Raw genomic sequence first — 24,373 nt, forward strand, 5'->3', positions numbered from 1 at the left:
GAAACCATTTGGTAAAAAAAAATTCATTTTTGTGTTACTTATAGCTTTATACGTGTCCTTCATGGTGACGTGCCGATCATTTCATTAATGTTCATAGCTACAGTGATATTCTCATGAAAGACAAATACTGCAAAATTCAAAAAAGTTTGCAATGAAAAGTAGGGGTCGCTATGATTTTGCATTTGATTTATATTACATAATATGTTGCTGCTTATGAAATAACTAACATATTGAGTTTTTCTTTAGACTTGGCTGGATCTCTCTATCTGTCACCAATCTCAAGAAAATTGATCTGATGTATCACACTCATTTGTGACCATGCACACAAGCAATAAAGCCAGAGTGAAATATCCACAACATTCCTCATGTTTCATGAAAGGTTTGAGATATCGAAATGAGATTTTTGGCAATTTATATCATGCAAAGAGAAGAGTCTTTTGCCGCGTGGTTACTATGCAAAACTTCATTATCCACTGTGTTATTTCACTAACTTTTTCTTCTGACTTTTTTTTCTACTGACTTTTCCGATCAAAGAATGTAATTTTACAGGGCCATCAATAGCTGGTGAAACAAGAAATGCTAGGGATTTTGGAACAACATAAGTGTAGACATTAAACCTTTATTTTCGTTCTGATGATGTGCTTTTTCATAAGCTACTGAGCCTACTTTCCCTCACTAAATAAAAGTAATTCTCTCACATTTGGATTTGCACAACATGTTAGTTAGTTAGGTTAGGTTAGGTTAGTGTTTAACGTCCCGTCAACAACAAGATCATTAGAGACGGAGCGCAAGCTCGGGTTAGGGAAGGATTGGGAAGGAAATCGGCCGTGCCCTTTCAAAGGAACCATCCCGGCATTTGCCTGAAACGATTTAGGGAAATCACGGAAAACCTAAATCAGGATGGCTGGAGACAGGATTGAACCGTCGTCCTCCCGAATGCGAGTCCAGTGTGCTACCACTGCACCACCTCGCTTGGTACAACATGTTAGTGAGGTGACACTGCTAAACTCCACTATGATTTCGCAGAAGCAGCAAATTTTAAAATGGTAACAAGAGAAATGTGTACGTTTTACTAAAAATTCGCCATTCACTACACTCCTCTGAAAGTTATACATAGTTAACAAATCAGGTGAAATAGATCACTGCTTTTGTTACATTTTCAGTGGAATTCTTTTCAGATACTTACCCAAGCAGATGTGACAGATCTTTCTGAATGGTCACCATGGAATTATGGGCATGGAGGGGCTCCACTTAATACTTACAAAAAAATGTGAGCATAGGATTCAGTTTAAAATGACACTTCCCCTCCAGCAATTAGCATTTTCCCTGCAGCGCCCGCCCTTAAGCCCCACCACTACCGCTCCCCCACGTGTCCTGCTGACCATGCATCTACTGGCCACTTTATTCTACGCAGACTCTACTAGCAACATGCTACAGCTGAGTCCTCCTAAACACATCAATATATTTTACAAGCACAGCTCTTCCTTCCTCTTCAGTTAGTCCCCACTGATAGATAGCAATTGTATAGTCAGTCCCACTTTTGCTCACCAACTGTTGAAAATAAACAGAATATTATTAGTAGCTGCTGCCAGACTAATGGTGGTGTGGAACACTGCTCTTCCTACACTTCGTACTGTTGTGACCAAGCCTTAATGTGTGCACATACTTTTGCTTTCTTCTTGAATTAGACTAAGTTAGGGATCTGCTATAGCAGTGAAGGGTGATCAACTGAACTACATATGTCTAGATTACTCAGTTTGAGATGGTGCCAAAAATGGTGAACTCAGGTTAACGACAGCAGAAAACTTATTTCCAAAAAGTGATGTTACAGATATCTACAAACAAAAGACAACATTTTCACGTTTACACCCTCACTTGTGACATCACAAAATTATCTCCAACGCACCTATGCACAGCAGTGAAAGGATCAGGTTCAGCCAGTATGATGGTAACTACCGAAAACTGTGGAAAACTATGACAGAGATTCCATCTCAGAGTGAAACATGATTGCACACTATATTTCCTCACCTCACAGCACAAGGATTAATCATACTGTCTTTAAATGGCATGCGAGACTTCTGTTTACAATGCTCAACTTACAAACCATGTATGAAAAGGGGAGGTTGAGGAAGCACATGTAAGGATGTGAGACATGCAATGACATAGACAAAATGTCAGCAATATAGACTAACATGCTAACTATAGAGGAAGACAGAGATTGGAATACGTCAAGCAAATAATTGAGGACATAGGTTGCAAGGGCTACTCTGAGATGTAGAGGTTAGCACAGGAAAGGAACTCGTGGCAGGCCACATCAAACCAGTCAGTAGACTGATGGAAAATACAAACTTGTCATGCTTAAGTTTTGAGTAAAGTAAAGATAAAATTCTTTCAGTTATAAATGAAATCAGTAAGTTATAAATTCTTACAAAAAAGTGCTTATGTGGCTCAGTGCCGATGGAGTAGGGTTCTATAAAATTACTGAATGACAATATAGAGTGACCACACCCTACCTTTGGCTTTTACAGATCATTTGTTAAGACAAAGGTATAAACAAAGTATCTTAATAAATTTAAATGTGTGTATTATGCTATTAGAATATTTAAGTATTTAATTTGTAACTAAAAGATTCCTGTTTCTTTCTCAGAACCACACCTGAAAAGTTTAATTTATTTGTGAAGTTTTGATAGGTAATGGCAGGAAAGTAGGCCAAATTTACTTCTTCTGCTTTTCTGAAACTTAACAATTTCCTTGTCTAGACAAAGTGGCAACCATAGACAAACCACTTAATGAACTTGAACTTTGTACAGAAAGGTCCTACATTCAGTATTATTCCATTTTTACTAGTTTTTTTTCTAACAACCAGAAAATTCTTAGGAAAAGAACTAATAGTCTGATTTCCATAGCCATTAGTCATACATCATAATCAAATCCTGTAAAAGGTGTAACTTTATATGAAAATTGTGGACAGTAGGCATGTTTATGACGTGTACACTACATGCGCAATTCCCTATATATTAGCATTGTACATGGCTTTTCCAGCGACAGGACTATTTGTTCTGTTGGTATAGTGTTATAAGCACCATGTGCAACAGTATATTCCAATTTACTCCATTATCAGTGCGTGAGACAGTATGTGCCAAGAACAGTTCCTTAATACATTTTAATCGGTTCTAATGTGGTTCGTAGGAAAACCATCCTATTTACATAGTTTGGATGTTTTTGTTTAATACTATCCACAAAATAATCTGAACCATCTTTACATCATTCTAGTCATCAACCTTTGCTGCACAAATCGTATCCCTGCGATTGACCGAAGTATGAAAAATACTTAGTGATTCCAACTATAATCCGTTCATCATAAGAATAAACCTGCATTTGCTGGAACCTCATTGGATTTCCATTTCACATGGGACTGCAGCCAAGCTGCCTCGAATACTATCAAGTACGATAATAAGGGTACGTTTTGTGCTGTGCATACGTGCACATCGACTTGGCGATAATACGGGACAACAGCTTTACCGGCACATTTAACTTGGACAGCACTGGCTGGTCAGCTGGTACAGCTAGCCTGCAGTGATGTGGCCAGCTGCAGTTCACATGTAAAAAGAGATGAGCAAAGGAGCTATACAGCTTTGAATGGCATTTAATTTTTAAGCAGAATGAAATAATACACTTAGAATATCCCACAATATGCTCCTTAGATGACTAGACGAAAACTGCAGCACGTTATCATTTTTATCTAACGTGCTACTGTAATTAAAAACAGCGATGATGAAAATGCCTGACTTAACCACACAGTAAATTTTCTGCATAAGCTGTGTGTAGCTCAAGAGAAAATTGAAGGATTTCATCGTGTAGTTAAATACTGAAGCCACTGAAGGTATTACTTACAAGTCAGTCATCTGGTAATCTCTTAGCTCCTTTCTTATCCGAATCTGTGAAATACATTTCAGTTCTGGAAGTGTTACCTGCTACATTGATAACAAGCCTATCAACAACAGAATCCACGAAGCCAATCAGGCACAGCATTTTTTCTTTTTTTATGATGAGCTGTTCTATATCCCACCAGCATTCGCCAGTGATGTGTGAAAAAGCTGTGTGCGTTAGTTCCAGCATGTGTGGCAGCTTAACAGTCTTATTACTTCTCGAGTCAAATCCCGTAGCTTGGCTCCAAGTCAGTTCTGTTGGGTTCATATTGTAACGGTAAAGTAGCAAATGTAAAAATGCAGCATTTGTACGATGTGCTCGATGCTGTGAAAATGATTGTTTTTCATGTTTCTACAATACTTATCTACCTCTGCAGTATAAAAACGGTGGGTTTCCCATTTTTGCCTTAAAGAATTAATTGTTATGTTTTCTTAATTTAAACAACTTTTATGAACAAAATTTCATAAAATGTTGATGATTAAGAATTTGTATCTGAAATGGACATGAGGGACATGAAAGGGAAGCAGTGGTTGGGAAGGAAGTGGTTGGTTGGTTGGTTGTTTTTGGGGAAGGAGACCAGACAGCGTGGTCATCAGTCTCATCGGATGAGGGAAGGATGGGGAGGGAAGTCGGTCGTGCCCTTTCAGGGGAACCATCCCGGCATTTGCCTGGAGTGATTTAGGGAAATCACGGAAAACCTAAATCAGGATGGCCGGACGCGGGATTGAACCGTCGTCCTCCCGAATGCGAGTCCAGTGTCTAACCACTGCGCCACCTCGCTCGGTGGTGGGAAGGAAGTGAGACAGGGTTTTAGCCCCTCCCCAATGTTATTCAATCTGTATATTGAGCAAGCAGTAAAGGAAACAAAAGAACAATTTGGAGTAGGAATTAAAATCCACGGAGAAGAAATAAAAACTTTGAGGTTCACTGATGACATTCTAATTCTGTCAGAGACAGCAAAGGACCTGGAAAAGCAGCTGAACGGAATGGACATGGTCTTGAAAGGAGGATATAAGATGAACATCAACAAAAGCAAAACAAGGATAATGGAATGTAGTCAAATTAAATTGGGTGATGTTGTGGGAATTAGATTAGGAGATGAGACACTTACAGTAGTAAATGAGTATTGCTATTTGGTGAGCAAAATAACTGATGATTGTCGAAGTAGAGAGGATATAAAATGTAGACTGGCAATGGAAGGAAAGCATTTCTGAAGAAGAGACATTTGTTAACATCGAGTATAGATGTAAGTGTCGAAGTCATTTCTGAAAGTATTTGTATGGAGAGTAGCCATGTATGGAAGTGAAACATGGACAATAAATAGTTTAGACAAGAAGAGAATAGAAGCTTTTGAAATGTGGTGGCTACAGAAGAATGCTGAAGATTAGATCAAATGGATCGGTTGGTAGGGCATATTCTGAATCATCAACAGATCACCAATTTAGTATTGGAGGGCAGCGTGGAGGGTAAAAATCACAGAGGGAGACCAAGAGATTAATACACTAAACAAATTCAGAAGGATGCAGGTTGCAGTAGGTACTGGGAGATGAAGAACCTTGCAAAGGATAGAGTAGAATGGAGAGCTGCATCAAACCAGTCTCTGGACTGAAGACCACAACAACAACATCTGAAATGGAAACAAGAATTTAGTATCCAATATGTAATTAGAAACAAGAAGACGTGCATTATTCATAAAAAATTGCAATGAATTTTATAATTACAAGACGTAGGCATTTCAAATTGAATGAGAAATAAAAAGTGACACCAGGGGGATTTGAACCCATACACGAAAGAACCGCAGTTGGCTTACATTCCATTATGCTAATGACTGCACTACATTTTCAATATGAATAATTCATCAACTGCATTGTATACAACGCTCGGAAAACTTCAAAACCGAATATCTCCATAAATTTATGAAATACATTAAGAACAGCCTATTTCTCGGCACTTTTTAACCATGTTCCATGCGTGCGTCTCACTACGGAACAGAAAGAAGCCTCAGCCATTTTCATACTGCGCATTAACAGCATGAAAATCAGATTACAACCACGCAGAGGCTATGACTGTACACGATTTTTGAAATAAAAACAATGTAGCTAAAGTGTGATTAAGAAAAATGCTGATGGCTGTTAATACATTTGAATATCTTAAAGTTTCATTTAACATAACTTAGTAATAAGATGCCTCTTACATAAGTAGGACCTACTTCCAAGAGCGTAACAAGACCAGTGTACCTGCACTACAGCTTCTAACCAATCATCGCATTTGTGTTTAGTTTCATCAGGTTTATTCTTATGATGAATGGATTGTAGTACATCCTACATTATTCTTGTTGTGTATATCTTATCCCGAATAATGTGGATAACAGCCATATTTTGTACTGCTTTGCTGCAGCCAATACGACTTTTTCATGTGAGTTCCATCATCCACTAATCACTCTACATGACTGGCCACTGCTGAAGAGAATGGGTAGAATATTCTACCAAACAGAACTGATTTGAACTGCCTTCTCATCAGAAAATATAAAACTTTTAGCTGAAACAATGTACAAAATGTCCTGTTTTTTATTACATTCTGATATCTTTAAATTCATTTAGCTGAGAAAGGAATAATCAAACAATGGAAAATCCAGGATGGAATGTAACAATATTGTGAAAAGGAAAGTTGCTACTCACCATACATTTCAGAGATGCTGAGTCGCAGACAGGCATAACAAAAAGAATGTCAGAAATATAGCTTTCTGCCAGCAAGGCCTTCATCAAAAATAGATGACAAACACACACATATACACTCACGCAAACGCAACTCACACACAAGACTGCAGTCTCAGGCAACTGAGGCCACACTACTAGTAGCCGAACCAGTGCATGATGAGAGTGGCAACTGGATGGTGGGTAAGGAGGAGGCGGATGGTGATAGCTGAAAAGGAGAGAAGTAAAAAGACTGGATGTGATTGAGGAATGAGAGCTGTGTAGTGCTGGAATGGAAACAGAGAAGGGGCTGGATGGGAGAGGACAATGACTAATGAAGGTTGAGGCCAGGAGGGTCTCGGGAACGTAAGGATATACTGCAGGAAAAGTTCCCACCTGTGCAATTCAGAAAAGCTGGTGATAGCGGGAAGGGTCCATATGGCACAGCCACTGAAATGAAGGATGTGTGTTTGGCAGTGTGCTTAGCAACAGGGTGGTCTATTTGTTTCTTGGCTACAATGTGTCGGTGGCCATTACGCAGGCAGGCAGCTTGTTGGTTGTCATGCCCACACAGAATAGACCACAGTAGTTGCAGCTTAGCTTTTAGATCACATGACTGGTTTCACAAGTAGTCCTGCCTTGGATGGGATAGGTGATGTTTGTGAGCAGACTGGAGTAGGTGGTGGTGGGAGGATGTACGGGACAGATCTTGCATCTAGCTCTACTACAGGGGTATGAGCCATGAGGTAAGGGGTTGGGAGCAGGGGTTGTGTAGGGATGGACGAGTATATTGTGTAGGTTCGGTGGACGGCAGAATACCACTGTGGGAAGGGCGCGAAGGGTAGTGGTCAGGACATTTCTCATTCCAGGGCACGACGAGAGGTAGTTGAAACCCTGGCGGAAAAAGTAATTCAACTGCTCCAGTCCTGGGTGGTACTGAGTTACGAGGGGAATGCTGCTCTGTGGCCGGACGGAGGGACTTCGTGAAGTGTTGGCAGACTGGAAAGATAAGGCACAGGAGATTTGGTTTGGTACAGGGTTGGGAGGATAATTACGGTTTGTGAAGGCTTCAGTGACACCCTCAAAATATTTCTACATCTACATCTACATCCATACTCCGCAAGCCACCGGACGGTGTGTGGCGGAGGGACCGGTCATCACTGCTGACGCAACGACCGTGGGAGGTTAGGCCGTATGGAAGGGACTTCTTGGTATGGCAGCTGTCAAAGCAAAGGTACTGCTGGTGGTTGTGGGTCTGACATGGACAGAGGTTGTGAAGTAGCCATCTTTGAGGTGGAGGTCGACATCTAGGCAGGTGGCCTGTTGGGTTGAGTAGGACCAGGTGAATGAAATGGGGGAGAAGTTGTTAAAGTTCTGGAGGATTGTGGATAGGGTGTCCTCACCCTCAAACCAAATCACAAAGGTGTCATCAATGAATCTGAACCAGGGTGTGTGTGTGTGTGTGTGTGTGTGTGTGTGTGTGTGTGTGTGTTTTAGGATTCTGTATGTTTAGGAAGGATTCCTCTAGATGGCCCATGAATAGGTTGGCACAGAATGGTGCCATATGGGTCCCCAAAACCATATCCCGGATTTGTTTGTAGGTAATGCCTTCAAAGCAAAAGTAACTGAGGGTGACGATATAATTGGTTCGGAACCCACTGGGCACTGGGAAAGGTAGTGTTCAATAGCGGTAAGGCCATGGGCATTAGGGAGGTTAGTGTAAAGAGAAGTGGCATCAATAATGACGAGCTGGACACCATGTTGCACAGGGACAGGAACTGTGGAGAGTTGGTAAGGGAAATGGAGGAGGAGGAGGAGGAGGAGGAGATTAGTGTTTAACGTCCCGTCGACAACGAGGTCATTTGAGACGGAGCGCAAGCTCGGGTTAGGGAAGGACGGGGAAGGAAATCGGCCGTGCCCTTTCAAAGGAACCATCCCGGCATTTGCCTGAAAGGATTTAGGGAAATCACGGAGAACCTAAATCAGGATGGCCGGAGACGGGATTGAACCGTTAGAGGAAATGGTCGGTACCTTTTATACAGGAGGGTAGATTCCGGGTAATAGGTTAAAGGTGTTGGTCTAAGAGACAGATTCTCTCAATGGGGGTAGAGTAACTGGCCACAATGGGGCATCCTGGGTGGTTGGGTTTATGGACTTTTACGAGAGCGCAGAGAGATGGACTCCAGGGAGAGGTTCTGGGATGGGCCTCAGGATTTGAAGAGTGACTGGAGTTCCTACTGGATTTCTGGAATGAGGTCACTGTGGCAAGGTTTGTAGGTGGATGTATCTGACAGCTGGCAGAGAGCTTCTGCCAGATAATCCTTGCAGTTCAAAAAACCAGTGGTGGAGCCTTTATGGGACTCAGCATCTCCACTATATGGTGGGTGGCAACTTTCCTTTTCACAATACTGAGAAAGGAATAACTATGGTTAAGGTGACATAAGCTGAAAACTGGCCACTTCCGACATTTTACCAAAGGTTTCCATTTACCGCATTTACAAGTTAGTGAAATGAACAAATGAAATGTGCCACCTTACTGTGAAGTTTGATTTACAACTGACCATCACATGTACTGAATCTCCATGAGATTTTTCTGTATCCCCTATGTGAAAAATGATTAAATTTTTCCTAAATGTAGTTTTTCTTGTTTACTACACATGTATGAATCTTTGTATGGTAGAATACAGTGATTTTAACGGAGTAGCACATAAATTGTGAGACTTAATTTTTATGCAACAGCTTTGCTTACCCTGTAAATCATTGTAATCAGAGTTTCTTTTCAAACACACTGTTAAAACAAATAATATAACAAAAAGTCCTACAAGATACTGAGGAACTTGGCACACAGTGCTGCATTTATTATTAAAAGAAAGCAATTACCTTGCAAGAATAAGGTTCATATTGGGATTAGATGTCCCTGGACCTGTGGGGCTCCATTTGATTGTGTAGATTTCTTTACTATGTGCCTGCAGGTCATGGACACAAGTGTCCTGTTTCATGGACCATATCTTCAGTGTCATATCATCTGAGCAAGATGCCAGCAAGTTTCCTTGAGGATCCCATTTAATAGCATTAACTTCATTCTGAAATCAGAAAATATGGCACAGACACGACATCATACACTTTTTGGTAACAGTAAATATTTATGACTATAGTTTACATATCTAATGCAAATAAATAATGAACATTTCATATAGGTCCAAAACTGACCAGTAGTAGTTTAAATCAACTTATTTTTCTTATATTTCCCAACAAAGTATTTGGCAATTATCCTATAGGCTGGGTGCTTCAATACTCTTCATTTCAGGCACACTACTTATAGACACATAACAGTACTTCAAAACACCAAAATGAACATTTAATTGATGCTATGGGATAAGTCACAACCGGAAACTTTAGAAAATTTTCAGAGGTGCGTACTACAATTTTGAAAAGCAGAAATGATTAGAAATTTAGAAAGAAAACCAACAGAGTAAATTTATCTATTAAGATGTCACAGAGGAGGTCATATTCCCCGATCCTGATGTACAGATTCTATTACAGATTTTCACAGATGAAAATAACATCCACATATCAAAAGCAAAGATAAAATTGTACGCTTTTACCTGAAAATATACTACACAACGCTGAATAACGCTTTCTTGATATTACTGAGAACTAACCCACCTCCACAGTCAAGAGTGCTAACAAACGATCAGGGAGATGGTGCTCAGCACAGAGGCAGTCAGCTTGTCAACAAACTTTGTGTCAAAGTCCAAGATTAAATTCCCAGCCTCTCGACAGTGTTACGTTTAGTGAACACGTGATATTGTCAACAGTGATTGGTGCCTCAGGTGCATTGGCTCAACTAAACCCTGAAGAGGAGCAAGTCATGTGCCGATATTGGTACTTGTCCTCTCCCTTCTCCTTCGCTCCAGGCTTCTATTTAACAACACAAACAAAACACTAACTTCCACAAACTCTAGTTAGTTCATTCATTGCAGCTGTATGTACTGTATGTAACTGGAAATTCAGTTCAGTTCACGAACTCTCATTTGTCCTGAAATCTGTCCATTGGTACTGCGAGACATAATTTTCTGCCCACTCACCAATTTCCTCTCCACACTCACAATAGTTCTTAGCTAAGCTCATGTCACTGTTCCCCCTACAAGCCTTCTGCAGTGCTGTGCTTTGGCAACAGTGAAAAACAGACAGCTGTATCTTCTAGAGTGCAGGTCATATGTAACAACAGTAACTAATACTTAAATTAAAGATTGCAGTAATGATTCAGTTCAGTTCTCGAACTCCCATTTGTCCTGAAATCTGTCCATTGGTACTGTCTCCGCAATGGGTCTTTCCACTATAATTTCTTTTTGCCATAACAACTGCAGTCAGCCTAATGTGATTTGTTTTGTTTGTTAGACATTTAATTCTGCATTAATTTTTTTTCTCGTTTCCTACGCTGATTAAAAGCTGGTAGTGTTACCCCCAGTATTCCGATATGTGTACACCTACTGAATTTTCATTTGAAACGCGCTTCATAAATCATTAATTTCTTATAGCCAAACAAAACAGTGACTTGGATTCAGAATCATGTAATGGTTTCTGAAGGACAAGAATTTCACTTCTGAATGGACAAGAGTTTCACTTCTGAATTTTACCTTTACTTAAAAAGCAGCATAAATACGATATCCACAATTGCATGAGAACTTTTCAAAAGTTTGTGAGTTAATTTAATGCTATTTTCTCCTGTATTTCACAATTTTCAATTTTTTAAGCACAGCATTAGATTGTTGTAGTGCCTAGTTTATAGTTTCTCACATATCCATCAGTTGCACATGTGCCACGAGTCAAATGTCATGTGACTGATCAAATGAGATCGATACTGTATCGAGCACTTCTGTGTATCGGGAAATCTCAAGCCTATAAGCCTCCACTGGGCATGTGGTGTCGTTTTAGACCCCATACCACTTACACTTCTTGCACTTCATTATTTACTGGATCTACAACACTCATCGTCCCTGAATCTCTCTCATAGTTATGGCTACTATGCTTAAATACCATTAATTAAATATTTCTTTAATTTATGATGTCTTAATTTAGGAATCAACAAAAATAGGCACTTGGGGTCTTCAAAGAGCCCAGCTGGTTTAACTGACTTTGTGTTGCCAGAAAATTGCTGAAGTTGGCAGAACTTATTAATAATGAAGGTTACTCAGTTGTTAAGCTTCAGGTAGCATTGTTGATGCGAGGGAAGTGGATGATGGCTGGCTTTATTACGTAAGTACAGTATTTGTTTTCAAATCTTACAGTTTTTCATACATGTATGGTAGTATTCATATAAAGAAAGAAATGTCTGTTCATTATAATGCAAATCAATCAAAATTATGAAAACTGTGGAAACTGAAGGAAAAACTATTTTCATATAACTTACGTTAAAATTTAAATATAGGATTAATTTTTTGTTTAGGGTTGATGGAAAACTTGTTCGGACTGAAGAAGCTGATAAGATCTTCTTGAGATGTGGGATGATGATGATGTAGATAATGAAAGTATTTATGACCTGAATGATGATAAATACTTGCCCTCAGATAGTGAAGAGGAAGAAAGCAGTGATATAATGGAAGGGGAAGAGGAAGATACTGAAGATGACGTCATTCACAGTGGCAATGATATAACTGTAAGTAATGACAACACTATGAAAGGTTATTTCAGTGGAAAAAATGGAATGATTTGGTACAAAGAGCTTCAAACTAAGTGCCAAACTCCATCTCATAATATAATTCATGATAAACCTGGTCCTAAAGTCGTACCCCCTAATTCAATAAAAGGAGCCCTAAAGCTCCTAATTACCCCAGAAATAATGTCCGTTGTGGTAAGGGAAACTAACGGAGAGGTTAGGCGAGTGTACTAAAGTGGAATGAAGATTATCCTAGTAGTACACCTAAGGTATGGAAGGAACTAGATGCAGAAGAATTAGAGGCGATCATTGGTTTGCTTGTATCTTCTGGAGCCTACAGATCAGTGGAACGAAGAACATGGCAGACCTAATTTCAGAGCAACAATGCACCTAAAAAGGTTTCAAGCTATCACAAGTTTTCTCAGGTTTGACAGTGGGGAAACAAGGGAAGCTTGTAGGGCTCATAGTAAATTAGCTGCATTTAGAGACATCTGGGAAATGCTCACTACACAGCTTTCTTCCATATACAGTTCAGGCTTTGACATAACTGTTGATGAACAGTTTAGAGGGAAATGTCCATTTCGACAATATGTGAAAAGCAAGCCTGCCAAATATGGTATAAAAATATGGTGGGCTTGCGATTCTAAAAATGCATTTCTGCTGAATGGATAAATTTACTTGGGAAAACAACACAGCCAAAAGAGAAAAGTAAATCAGGTTTCCAGAGTCATAAGAGATCTAACTGCAAAATGGTTCACTGAGGGCCACAACATTGCAGCTTACAATTTTTTCAGTAGCATACCTTTAGTGAGAGAATTTCTGGCGATGAACACCACCTATGTCAGAGCTCTAAGGAAAACAAGATCAAAATTCCGAAGGAGAGGCAGCCACATCATTAGAGAGAAGTAAATCCCTCTGTGTTTGGATTCTCTTATTCCGTATCACTAGTATCATATGTACCAAAGAAGTCATTAGCAGTTACACTTGTCTCCTCTCTTCACTCATCATGAACTGTAGTTGGTCACAAAAAGAAGCCAAAAGTAATAGAGCATTACAACAAACATAGGGGGGGGGGGGGGGTTGACACCTTGTGTCAACTTTTGGGCACCTATAGCATGAAACAACACCAAACACTGGCCTCTTTGTACTCTTCTATAATATGATCAACATTGCTGGAATTGCTGCAATGATTATATGGTTGCATCTTCACCCACAACGTCTGACTTCAAATCAGAAGAGGTGGCAGTTCCTGCTGCAGTTAGGATGACAGCTTGTACATCCTTACATCAACATAAGACTACCGTGTCGTGGTGAGAAGGCCATTTCTATCACAGTAAAATTAGAATAGGTTATCTGATTGAACTGAAGTTTTCATTTTCTTTTATTTGTGTTATGATCTCTATTGATATAGCAAAAACTGATAAATAAGAAAATAGATCAGTTGTCTTCAAAAAGATAAAATAAAACTGTATGTCCTGATGATGTTTAATATGTAAGGATGTAAATTGTAAAAAATAAAAGATGTTATTGTAACAAAAAGCAATGTAAAACAAAATATGTGCAAATTATATAATAATGAATTTTCTGCCATACAATATAAAAAACAAATTTTCATTTCATATACATGATCCACTAATAATAAAAACAGTGTGGAATATAACAATTTGATGTTACAACAAGGAAATAATGGCAAAACCCAACAATAAATAAAGTGCTCCAGTCAAATGAACTGGGGTCTTGAAAGACCCCGTCATGTAACTTTTCTAACATGCCCAGCAGATGGTTAAAACGAAAGTGTTTGCTAAGCTCTACCCTTCATTTCTCTTCAAAAGAAACTTGTACAAAACCTCAACAGCCAAAGCTTCATCTGTAAAATTGTTTACCTCAGCAGCAATAATTTAATCTGCAAGTATAAGACGTATTTTTTGAAAGACAAATTTAGGAAAAACTTCATCTTATAAATATGGTAAAAATACAGGCAGTGAAGACATGTTACTTGTAAACATCTATAATTTCATATGTTGCTCTGCCTTTGATGTTGAAGTATTTAGATGGTGGGACTGTAACAGCACTTGAGAGCAAGGGGGCAGAATTTACAGTAGCAATGATTGCAGGGATGGGATAATTATCTGAGAATGTCATGTTCTACGAGGATATTACAAAGATTTGGTGGGTGACAGAATGCTGCTGTGAGTCGCCAATGTTTTGGTGAAGATGTCAAGGGAGAGATGATCTCATCCCAGAAGTTCGCTTTAAAGTCACAGTCTTCCACTATCCAATCTCACTGACATTTATCTGTTGTAGAATCCTAGAACATACTCTGAGCGCAAATTCAATGACATGTCTCGAACAGAATGCCAACCAGTACGAATTCAAAAACATCAGTTCTGTGAAAACTATTTCATGGTTTTCTCACGACTTTCTGCAAGCCATATATAAGGCAGTCACATGACGCAGTATTTCTTGACTTCTGAAAAGCATTTGACTCAGTACCACACATATGCTTGTTACCAAAACTACAACTCTATGTGGTATCAAGTGACTAGACTGAGGATTTCTTTGTAGGGAGGGCAAAGCTTGTCATATTCGGTAGTGCGTTAGCAGTTTTAGAACGTCACATGTACTCAAGTAAGTGTGATGGTACCCCTGCTGTTCATGTTGTATATTAATGACCTTCAAGACAATATTAATGGTAACTACAGACTTATCACACATGCTGTAATTCTCTATAATGAGGTACTATCTGAAAGATGCACAAATACTTCGCCGGATCTTGATAAAGATTCCAGGTGGTACAAAGATTGACAACTTGCTTTAAATGTTCATTAATTTAAAATTTTGCAATTCACAAAATGAAAAAAAGTTTCAAAAAGTCACAGTTCGAATCAGTCAACTCAAACAGTTTCTTGGGTGTAATGAATTGTAGGGATATCAATGTAACAATCACATAGGCTCAGTCGTGGGTAAAACAGACTTCAGTTCAATGGTAGAATACTTGGAAAAGAAAGTCAGTCTCTAAAGGAGATTGCTTAGAAATACAACATATCTTAGAACAATTCTCAGGTGTGTGCGAGGCGTACCAAACAGGTCTAATGGAAAACAGTGCAAGAATGAAGTGCTGCAGAGATTGCTCATTACTGGTTACTTCACTTTGGCAGCCACGAAGCTTCTTTACTGAGACTTGCAGCATTCTCACGATCGAGACAAATACTGTGGAATGGTGGCGACTAGGACACACACACATGTTGTGTGAAATGAGGACTCAGTTTGGTCAGCCAGAAGCTAAGGAATTTCAGTGTCACTGATGTCTAACTGTAGGCAGAATTAATTAGCATTAATTGTTACCTTGTCAATCATGTATAAATTGTAACAAATAGCAAGGGAAGTTTATACTTCATTCGTCAACTGTGCTACACACACTGATGTCAGCATACCATCTTGCAATAATATTTCACTGAAATCACAGAAAGTACTGAAGCAGAAATGAGACAACACAATCACAAATCTTTATGGTTAATATTGTGTCACCTAAGTGTGATGAGATTTTGTATCAATACTTAAGGGGAGACAGGGGCAGAAATAATGAAAAATTTACAAATTATTTTTATTTGCTTATTTGATAGTAAATATAATTGAGATTATTATCCCAAATTTTTTCCTTGAAATTTGAACTACAAATGGCATAAAAAAATTAAAACCCTAAGCAGTGTAATGCGCCAAGCCCACTTTTCAATGTACCAAATGGAGGAAAAATTTTATTGCAGAGTTTGGCCTGTGAACTTAGAAAATATAGCTTTAAAAGGCTGTGATTTTTTGTGTACATAACAGAAGGTTGTGGAGCCATTTTCTGGTTCAATCAGTGTGGTATAGAAGGTTGTGGAGTGTTGTAAACAAGTTTTGTGCTGTTCAGTGGAATTCGAGTGACGCTTGATTTATTGTGCCATTCTTTGTGCAAGGTTGAATCTGTTGATCCCTTTTTACAATGCCAAGACCTGGTAAAGTATTTAAAAAATATAATAAGTCCCATATTTCCAATATATAGCGAAAAACTGACATTAAGGTTAGGGTCGGACCTGCAGATGCGAACATTAGCTTGTCTCAAAGTGCATCTAAAATAAAACTTGGGAAAGGGATTGTGTCAGAAAAAAACAAATCAAGACAGAAATACAGGTTTCAGAATTGTGGATCTGGAAATGGTGGCAGAAGCACTTAGAAAAGCCTGCAAGTGCTCTGTTTGTGGAGGAAATGTGGATTTGGTTGATGATGGAAAGAGAGGTGGTTTGGTTTGCACATTGCACATTTTGTGTCAAAACTGTGATGCTGACAGACCATTCAAGACATCAAAGGTCAGTAATAGAATCTATGAAGCCAATATGAGATTTGATTATGGACTAAGATGTACAGTGATTGGAAGAGATGGTGGAAACCTTTTATGTGGTATTATGAACATGCCTGGTCCTCCCCTAAAATTTTCTGCAATGAATACTGCTCTCCTCAATGCAGTTGCAGAAGTAAGTGAAGAGAGCATGCAAATGGCAGTCCTGGGGGCAATTCAAGAAAATTGTGAAGCAACTAATAGCAACAATATAGCAGTTTCCTGTGACAGTTCCTGGATGAAGAGGGGGCATAATTCACTGCATGGAGTTTCAACAATCATTAGTGTCGACACTGGAAAAGTATTGGACTTAGAGGTGATGTCTAAATATTGTTCTGCATGTTCCTTGCACAAGAAATAGATTGATGTAGGTAAAGAAACAGAAAGGCAAGAAGCCCATAAAGTTGTTTGTAGCAGAAATTATGCAGGCTCCAGTGGTGGGATGGAAGCTGCAGGTATGAAGTTCATTTTCCATAGATCTTTGCAAAAGTATGGAGTAAGATACATACAGTATTTAGCAGATGGAGACTCTAGTGTTTTCAAGAATGTAGTTGAAAGTCAGCCTTAAGGAAAAGATTGCACTATTGAGAAGCTGGAGTGCTTAGGCCATATTCAGAAGAGGATGGGGGGGACGACTCCAAAGACTTGTTGCAGACAATAAAGGCAATCTACTAGAGGATGGGAAGCCACTGGGAGGTAAAAACAGACTAACAAAGAAGAGATTTCACAGCCTACAAGTCTATTATGGTGCTGCAATTAGAAGTAACCTCACAAGCTTGGACAGTATGAGGAAAGCAGTATGGGCCATTTGGTTTCATTACTTGTCGACAGACACTACACCTCAACATGGCCTCTGTTCCAATGAATGGTGCAAATTTTTGAAACTTAAGGAAAGTGGGGAAGCTTATACCCATAAAAATAACCTTCCTTATGAGGTTTCATTGGCCATTAAACCAACTTTTTAGAGTACTGGCTTCACCAGAACTGCTAGAAAAATGTCTGCATGGGAAAACACAGAACCCAAATGAAAGTTTCAATGCTCTTATTTGGAAAAGATGTCCAAAGACTGTGTTTGTTTCCAATTTGGTGGTGAAGATTTCTGCTTTGGAAGCTGCAGCAGTGTTTAATGATGGGAATGTGGCAAGACTTCACATCCTCAGCAAGTTGGGCTTTACACCTGGAGTCTTCAATGATCAGATACTGCAGATCATCGATAAGCAAAGAATCGCGAAGGCGGAGAATTCAGTCCAAAACATACAAAAAAATTGCTAGGCAAAGAAGCAGAGAAGCTAAAAGAGCTGTAGAGGATGATGAGGAAGAAATGGAACATGGATATGACCCGTTTTAGCTAAGGTATGATAGATTTTTTTTTTCCATTTCATCCACACTTTAAAATGATTTTTCTGCAACTTAAGGTTTTCTGCTTTCAGGAACACATATATCAGAAACTACTGGAAGGATTGCAATGAAATTTGGCACACCTATTCTTTTACTTTGAAGCAATATTTAAGTGGAACAAAATTTTATTTGATATATTATACACAGTTTTGTGGTTGATAATATATTGAAAAGTTTGCTTGTAATAAATGTTCGAATCGAAAATATCACAGAAAATAATAGCATTAATTTACCAAAAAGTTACTGCACTTAATTGTACACCTATTAGTGTACATTATTTTATCATTAAAAAATTTGCCAAATTTGCCTCAAAATTATGAAAAAGTGTACCTTAAAATAATAATGCAATAAAAAATTCAAAATTATCTCACAGCATTAGATTGTTATTAAAAATTCTGAATTTTTAAAAAAATCATATTAGATCTCTGTACATAAGTGTGCAAAATTTCAATGAGATTGAACAAAAAATGGCAAAGATATGGATTTACAAAAATATCAGTGCAAGACTGCCACCGTCTCCCCTTAAAACCAGCAACTGAGGATATCCAAGCCATCTTACACAGAGGTGTCCTTGATGATACCATAGTACAGAACTACAAAAACACAGATAATCATATGGAACTAGCCCTGAACAATACTTACAATAGAAGTTTGCTATACTGTATATTATTTCCAAGATATAAAGGCATAAAATGATGGATAAATTGATGAAAATCTTACCAATAAATGTATCAATGATTCATTTAAAACCATACAGACATTCTGCTACACTCCTTTTGTACATGCACAATGATAAAAAATTTGTATCGTAAGACTTACAGTGTGTCCCTGAAAAGATTTAATAGGTTTATCCACATTCAGTTTGCACACATGTATACACTGATCTGTACTACATGATGCAAAACTTGTGTTTGTTTGCCAATCCACATCGAGGGCTGGAGCTGAGTGGAAAGAAAACTGCTGAGTGCATTGTCCTGATGCTGCATCCCAAATGATTGTTGTCTGTGGAGCAAACACATTAACAGCCACTTAAATACAGAGCTTAACTGAGGAACTGAATAACACATGTTGCGAAGTGCAGTTTACACCTAACACAATATGGAATTAATTACATGGTGCAACAGCAAACACAAACTCCAAATTAATGCAAATCCACCACATCACATGTAATGTGTAACATAACATACCACCCAAAGAAACACAAACTGGCATTCTTAAAATCAACATTCAAACATATAAACAAAATTCAAGGTTAACCCACTACAAAGTCTAAAGAACTAAATATTTTAAAAATAATAGCCAGCAACAATTCTTATGATCCATCCATAGCTGACAAATTAGTTATAAAAATTTGAGCCAAACAGCACCAGCAAACCAGTCCTCAGTAGCAGAAGAAACTAAATATGTCTCTATGCCTTTCCACGGTAATATTGTTGCAGAAGGAGCTGAGGAGCACAGTAACTGCGGTGTAGAGGTTATGATACTAGACTGTTGCATGGAGAGTCGTGAGTTCAAAACTCACCTGAGCTGTAAAATTTTAATTTCTATATTCGGTTCTAGTACATTCTAGAAGTATCCACAAATGTCAAGAATCACCGAACTGGAATGTTCTGAAACTGTGTATATGCTGTATGTGTTCTGGCCGGAGGCAGTTTGCTCCATGCTCTTATATGTGCAAGTGCTGAATAAACCTTTGTTAAGTGAAGTTAGTGTTCATCATTCATCTAATTACACCTTCTTCTTCATCTAATTACACCTTCTTCTATGTGACATCATTCGGGTGGAGACGCTGGGTATTGGAACTTGTGATAGCGCACATTATCGATGACACAGTGGCTCCCATCACGCCACAACAGAGCCGCCGTTTACGTGGCCATATTCAACAGATCACAATCTATTGGAGACAGAAGAAGAAGAGGACGTTACAATGACAGCAATTGTGTGTCACCACATGAGACATCCTTCCAGGTTGTCTGGTGATGATGGCCAAGACCCAAACAAGTGGCTCAAGGTATGCGAGTGTATAGCCAAATTTAACAAATAGGATGACACCGTGTGTTTGGATAATTTATTTTTCTACTTGGAGGGCACTGCCAAGCAATGGTATGAGAACAAGGAGAAGTTCACAAGCTGGGAAGTATTCCAGGTGGAACTGCGCAAGTATTTCGGCGACACACAACGACAGAAGTGCAAGGCTGAAAATAAATTAAAGTGCAGGGCGCAGCACCCAGGAGAAACGACAGTACCCTACATTCAAGACATCTTGGAGCTATGTAAAATAGTGGATCCTAGAATGAAGGAGGAAGATAAGGCTGCACATCTCATGAAGGGTGTTGCTGAGGACACGGATCAAGTCCTACTCCTGAAGGAGGTTTCGACAGCAGATGACTTCATAAAATGGTGCCTGTATATCGAGACACTGCATCAAAAAAGAATTACACGCAAGAAGTTTGAACAGCTTCCAAATGTTGTATCAATGTCTGTGATGGAGGAAGGAACTGATTTCACTAGTGTTCTTTGTCAGATAGTGAGAAAGGAAGTTCAGGAGGCACTTGGATTGCACAGCGAGCAAAAAACAGAGATGCTTTAAGAGGTCATAAGGGAGGAAGTGGAACAGACATTGAACCCAATCTCTCATCCTTCATTTCCCTTCAAAACGGTGAAAAAGCTGAGACCCAGGGAAAGCTACATTTCTACAATGTGGCATGAGGAACCTGTTCGGGCACCAAGGAAGACTGTTGTCTGGAGGACCCAGGATAACGAACCAGTATGCTTCCACTGCAGATGACAGGGACATGCGGTGAGCTATTGTTGAGAAAGGCAGTGGATATTTGATGGCACCTGTGCCAGAAGACAGCAGACCGATCTTAGCCAATGCCAACTCTGGGATGATGATGATGATGAACAAGAAGATGTGGGTGCAGGACGACGTAGGTCATGATTGCCGCAAGCTAGCTGCTGGAGAGGACGCTCCCCAACACACCGATCAATGTCTCCATCGCCGTTTAGAAGCTCCAGCCGACCACCTAGCCGCTGTAACCTGGAAAACTAAAGAGTGAAACCTTCCTTGGAGGTGAGGTTGCCGAAGAAAAAAATCCTCCGACGATCACAACAAAAATTGTGGACTCTGGAGCATCATATTCAATCATTTCGGAGAAGTACCATCGCCAGTTGCAGAAACCCGTATTCAAAACATCTCTGCTGAAGGTGGCTAATGGGAAATAGATAAAACCTACAGGAAGATGTGTCATTCGTGTGGGTATTAGTGGCCATACACAGCCCTTAGAATTCATTGTCTTACAAGAGTGTAGTCATAATGTCATTCTCTGATGGGAATTTTTAAAAGTTTCTCAGGCAATTATAGATTGTGGTCGTTCGAAGATTATGCTAGACGAGATGAGATACTGTGGACAGGAAGGTGCGCATCCAAGTGTGTAGACAATGTGTGCTGGATGAAGTGATCATTCCTGCAGTCAGCGCTAGAAAAGTAACTGTCATGTGTCATGCCATGCATCAACCAATGGATCTTGTAGTGGAATGTAAGAGAAGCATATCACTGAAGAATAACTTGGTCATCCCAACCTCTATCAGCTCATTTAAAAACGGATTCGGTAAATTGTGGATAGTTAACTGTTGTAGAGAACCGCAGATCCTTCCAATACGCATGTGTGTAGCAAATGCTGAGCCATTAATTGCCGAGCTGAGCGTCATAGAAACCTCCCATACTGTGTCTGTGGGCAAAATTAGCACTACAACTACAAGACAATATCTTCTAGCTCAACTATCACCAGAATTCACGAAGGAACAACAGAAGAAGCTACTTGCCATTCTCCAAGAATGGTGTAGTGGTTATGATACTAGACTGTTGCATGGAAGGTCGTGAGTTCAAAACTCATGTGAACCGTAAAATTTTAATTTCTATATTCGGTTCAAGTACATTCTAGAAGTATCCACAAATGTTAAGAATCATTGTACTGGAATGTTCCGTACCTGCATATATATCGCATGTGTTCTGGCCGGAGGCAGTTCGCTCCGTGCTCTTGGATGCACAAGTGCTGAATAAACCTTCATTAAGTGAAGTTAGTGTTCATCATTCATCTAATTACACCTTCTTCTAAGTGACAATATCACATATGAACTCAGAAAGCCATTTAAATTACACGAAGTCAAAGTAAGTTTTCACAAAACAAACAGCAAATACGATGCTTGTACAGTCCCTGGGCATACTACCAGTCCACAGTGTCTAACAATCATAATATTTCAGTTATCAGACACATCGCCATCATCAGGTGGGCTAATGAACAGAGATCTTGAGCCTGTGCATCCGACCTACATCCCCTCCCACTATAAGCCGTTCCCTCCGAGGATCACATACAAGTGTGCACATCGGCAGTCAGGGAGAGCCTTGTATCGGAGTCTTTGGTAGCATCGATATAGTTGCTCTGAGTAACCTGGTCATCGGATCATTGTTAGCTAAGGGTCATCTAAATTAGACACAGTGCCAATTCCCGAGCATTGCTGCGATTATAGCCGCAGTCCCAACTGATAAGATTACCCCTGGTACCAATTCCAATGGCTTCTCTAAAAACATTGTCCCAGCGTTTGGAAATCTGCACTAAAATCCTGGTACATTCACATTCCATTGCACTATTCTCGGATAAATAGTGTTCGGTGACCACTGACTTGTTGGGGTACATTAGTCAAATGTGCCGCTGGTGTTCTCGGCATCAACCTTCGACAGTGTGCACTGTTTGTGCAACAAATGTGCTGCCACATTGGCAAGGAATCTGATACACCCTGGTCTTCCACAAACTGAAGTAATCTTTGACACTTCCCAATAATGCCCATGTTTTATTGGGTGGGAAAAAGACAGTTCTTATGCAGTGCTTTTTCAGTATGCATCGACATTCTCAATATCATGCAGGTGTACAGTATAAAGGCTGTGGCTCTCTCTTCGTCTGTGTTTCCCCTCGCACAGCATCGTAACAGCTACATACATGCAAATAGAGATCAGTGTGCGTTTTCTTCTAATACATACCATGGCCCAGGGTTCTATTAGCTCTTCCCTTGACCATGACATCCAGGAATGGTAGTCTTCCAACTTCTTCCGTCTCCTTAGTGAATCTGATGTTGTGATATATCGATTCAAATGTATGAAAATGTTAAGGAGTTTGTCCCTTCCATGGGGTGATGATGAATAAGTCATTCACATAATGGAAGAAGCAGGTGGTATTCCATTTGGATGATGTCATGGCCTCTTCCTTGAAGTACTCCACATGCAAATTCACAACAACAGGCGAGAGTGAGCCACCCACTGCAACTCCCTGAGTTTGCTCACAGTATAATCCATTAAACAGAAAATATATAGAGGATAGGACATGCTTGAAAAGGTTGGTAGTCTTCTCATCAAATGTCTGACCGTGAGGAAATGACTTACGGTGGGAGGGAACATAGGTCGGCCATGCACCCTCAGGAGCTCAGTTCACCAGCGCATCTGATGACGGCAACATGTCTGATCGCCGAAATACAGCGCCCATTAGACATTATGAGCAGCAGTACCCCCATGGGCTGTTCGATCAACAAATATGCTGGGAGAAACTGAAGAATCACAACAAAATACACCTACAGATACTTCATATCATAGACAAGGGAGTGGATATTTTCACCCAACTGTAAATTCAACTAAATACCTAGGTATTACAATTACGAACAACTTAAATTGGAAAGAACACATAGAAAATGTTGTGGGGAAGGCTAACCAAAGACTGCGTTTTATTGACAGGACACTTAGAAAATATAACAGACCTACTAAGGAGACTGCCTACATTACACTGTCTGTTCTCTTTTAGAATAATGCTGCATGGTGTGGGATCCATACCAGGTAGGACTGACAGAGTACATCGAAAAAGTTCAAAGAAAGGCAGCATGTTTTGTATTACCCCGAAATATGTGAGAGAGTGTCACAGAAGCTGGAAATCATTACAAGAAAGGCGTTTTTTGTTGCGAGGAATCTTCTCACGAAATTCGAATCACCAACTTTCTGCTCCGAATGCAAAATATTTTGTTGACACCAACCTACTAGGGCGGAACGATCACCACGATAAAATAAGGGAATTCAGAGGTCGTACGGAAAGATACAGGTGTTCATTCTTTCCGCGTGCTATACGAGATTGGAATAATAAAGAATTGTGAAGGTGGTTCGATGAACCCACTGCCAGGCACTTAAATGTGATTTGCAGAGTATCCATGTAGATGTAGATGTAGACCCATAATTATAAAATACCACACACCATCTTAAATGAACAAGGTGACTTAGAA

At 39.5% G+C, this 24,373-nt stretch overlaps 1 protein-coding gene across 1 annotated transcript in view; it reads right to left on the reverse strand.

Moving 5' to 3' along the window:
- LOC126456770 (F-box-like/WD repeat-containing protein TBL1XR1) overlaps nucleotides 1-24,373 on the reverse strand; it is a 168,756-nt gene that overhangs the window by 24,152 nt on the left and 120,231 nt on the right. Inside the window, exons 7-8 of the mRNA XM_050092535.1 lie at nucleotides 18,875-19,057; nucleotides 9,504-9,706 (exon numbers count right to left, since the gene is read on the reverse strand). Of these exons, the coding sequence (XP_049948492.1) occupies nucleotides 9,504-9,706; nucleotides 18,875-19,057 (386 nt within the window). The remainder of the gene's footprint in view (nucleotides 1-9,503; nucleotides 9,707-18,874; nucleotides 19,058-24,373) is intronic.

The sequence above is a fragment of the Schistocerca serialis genome, chromosome 2 (assembly GCF_023864345.2).
Source record: "Schistocerca serialis cubense isolate TAMUIC-IGC-003099 chromosome 2, iqSchSeri2.2, whole genome shotgun sequence".
Taxonomy (NCBI): Eukaryota; Metazoa; Arthropoda; class Insecta; order Orthoptera; family Acrididae; genus Schistocerca; species Schistocerca serialis.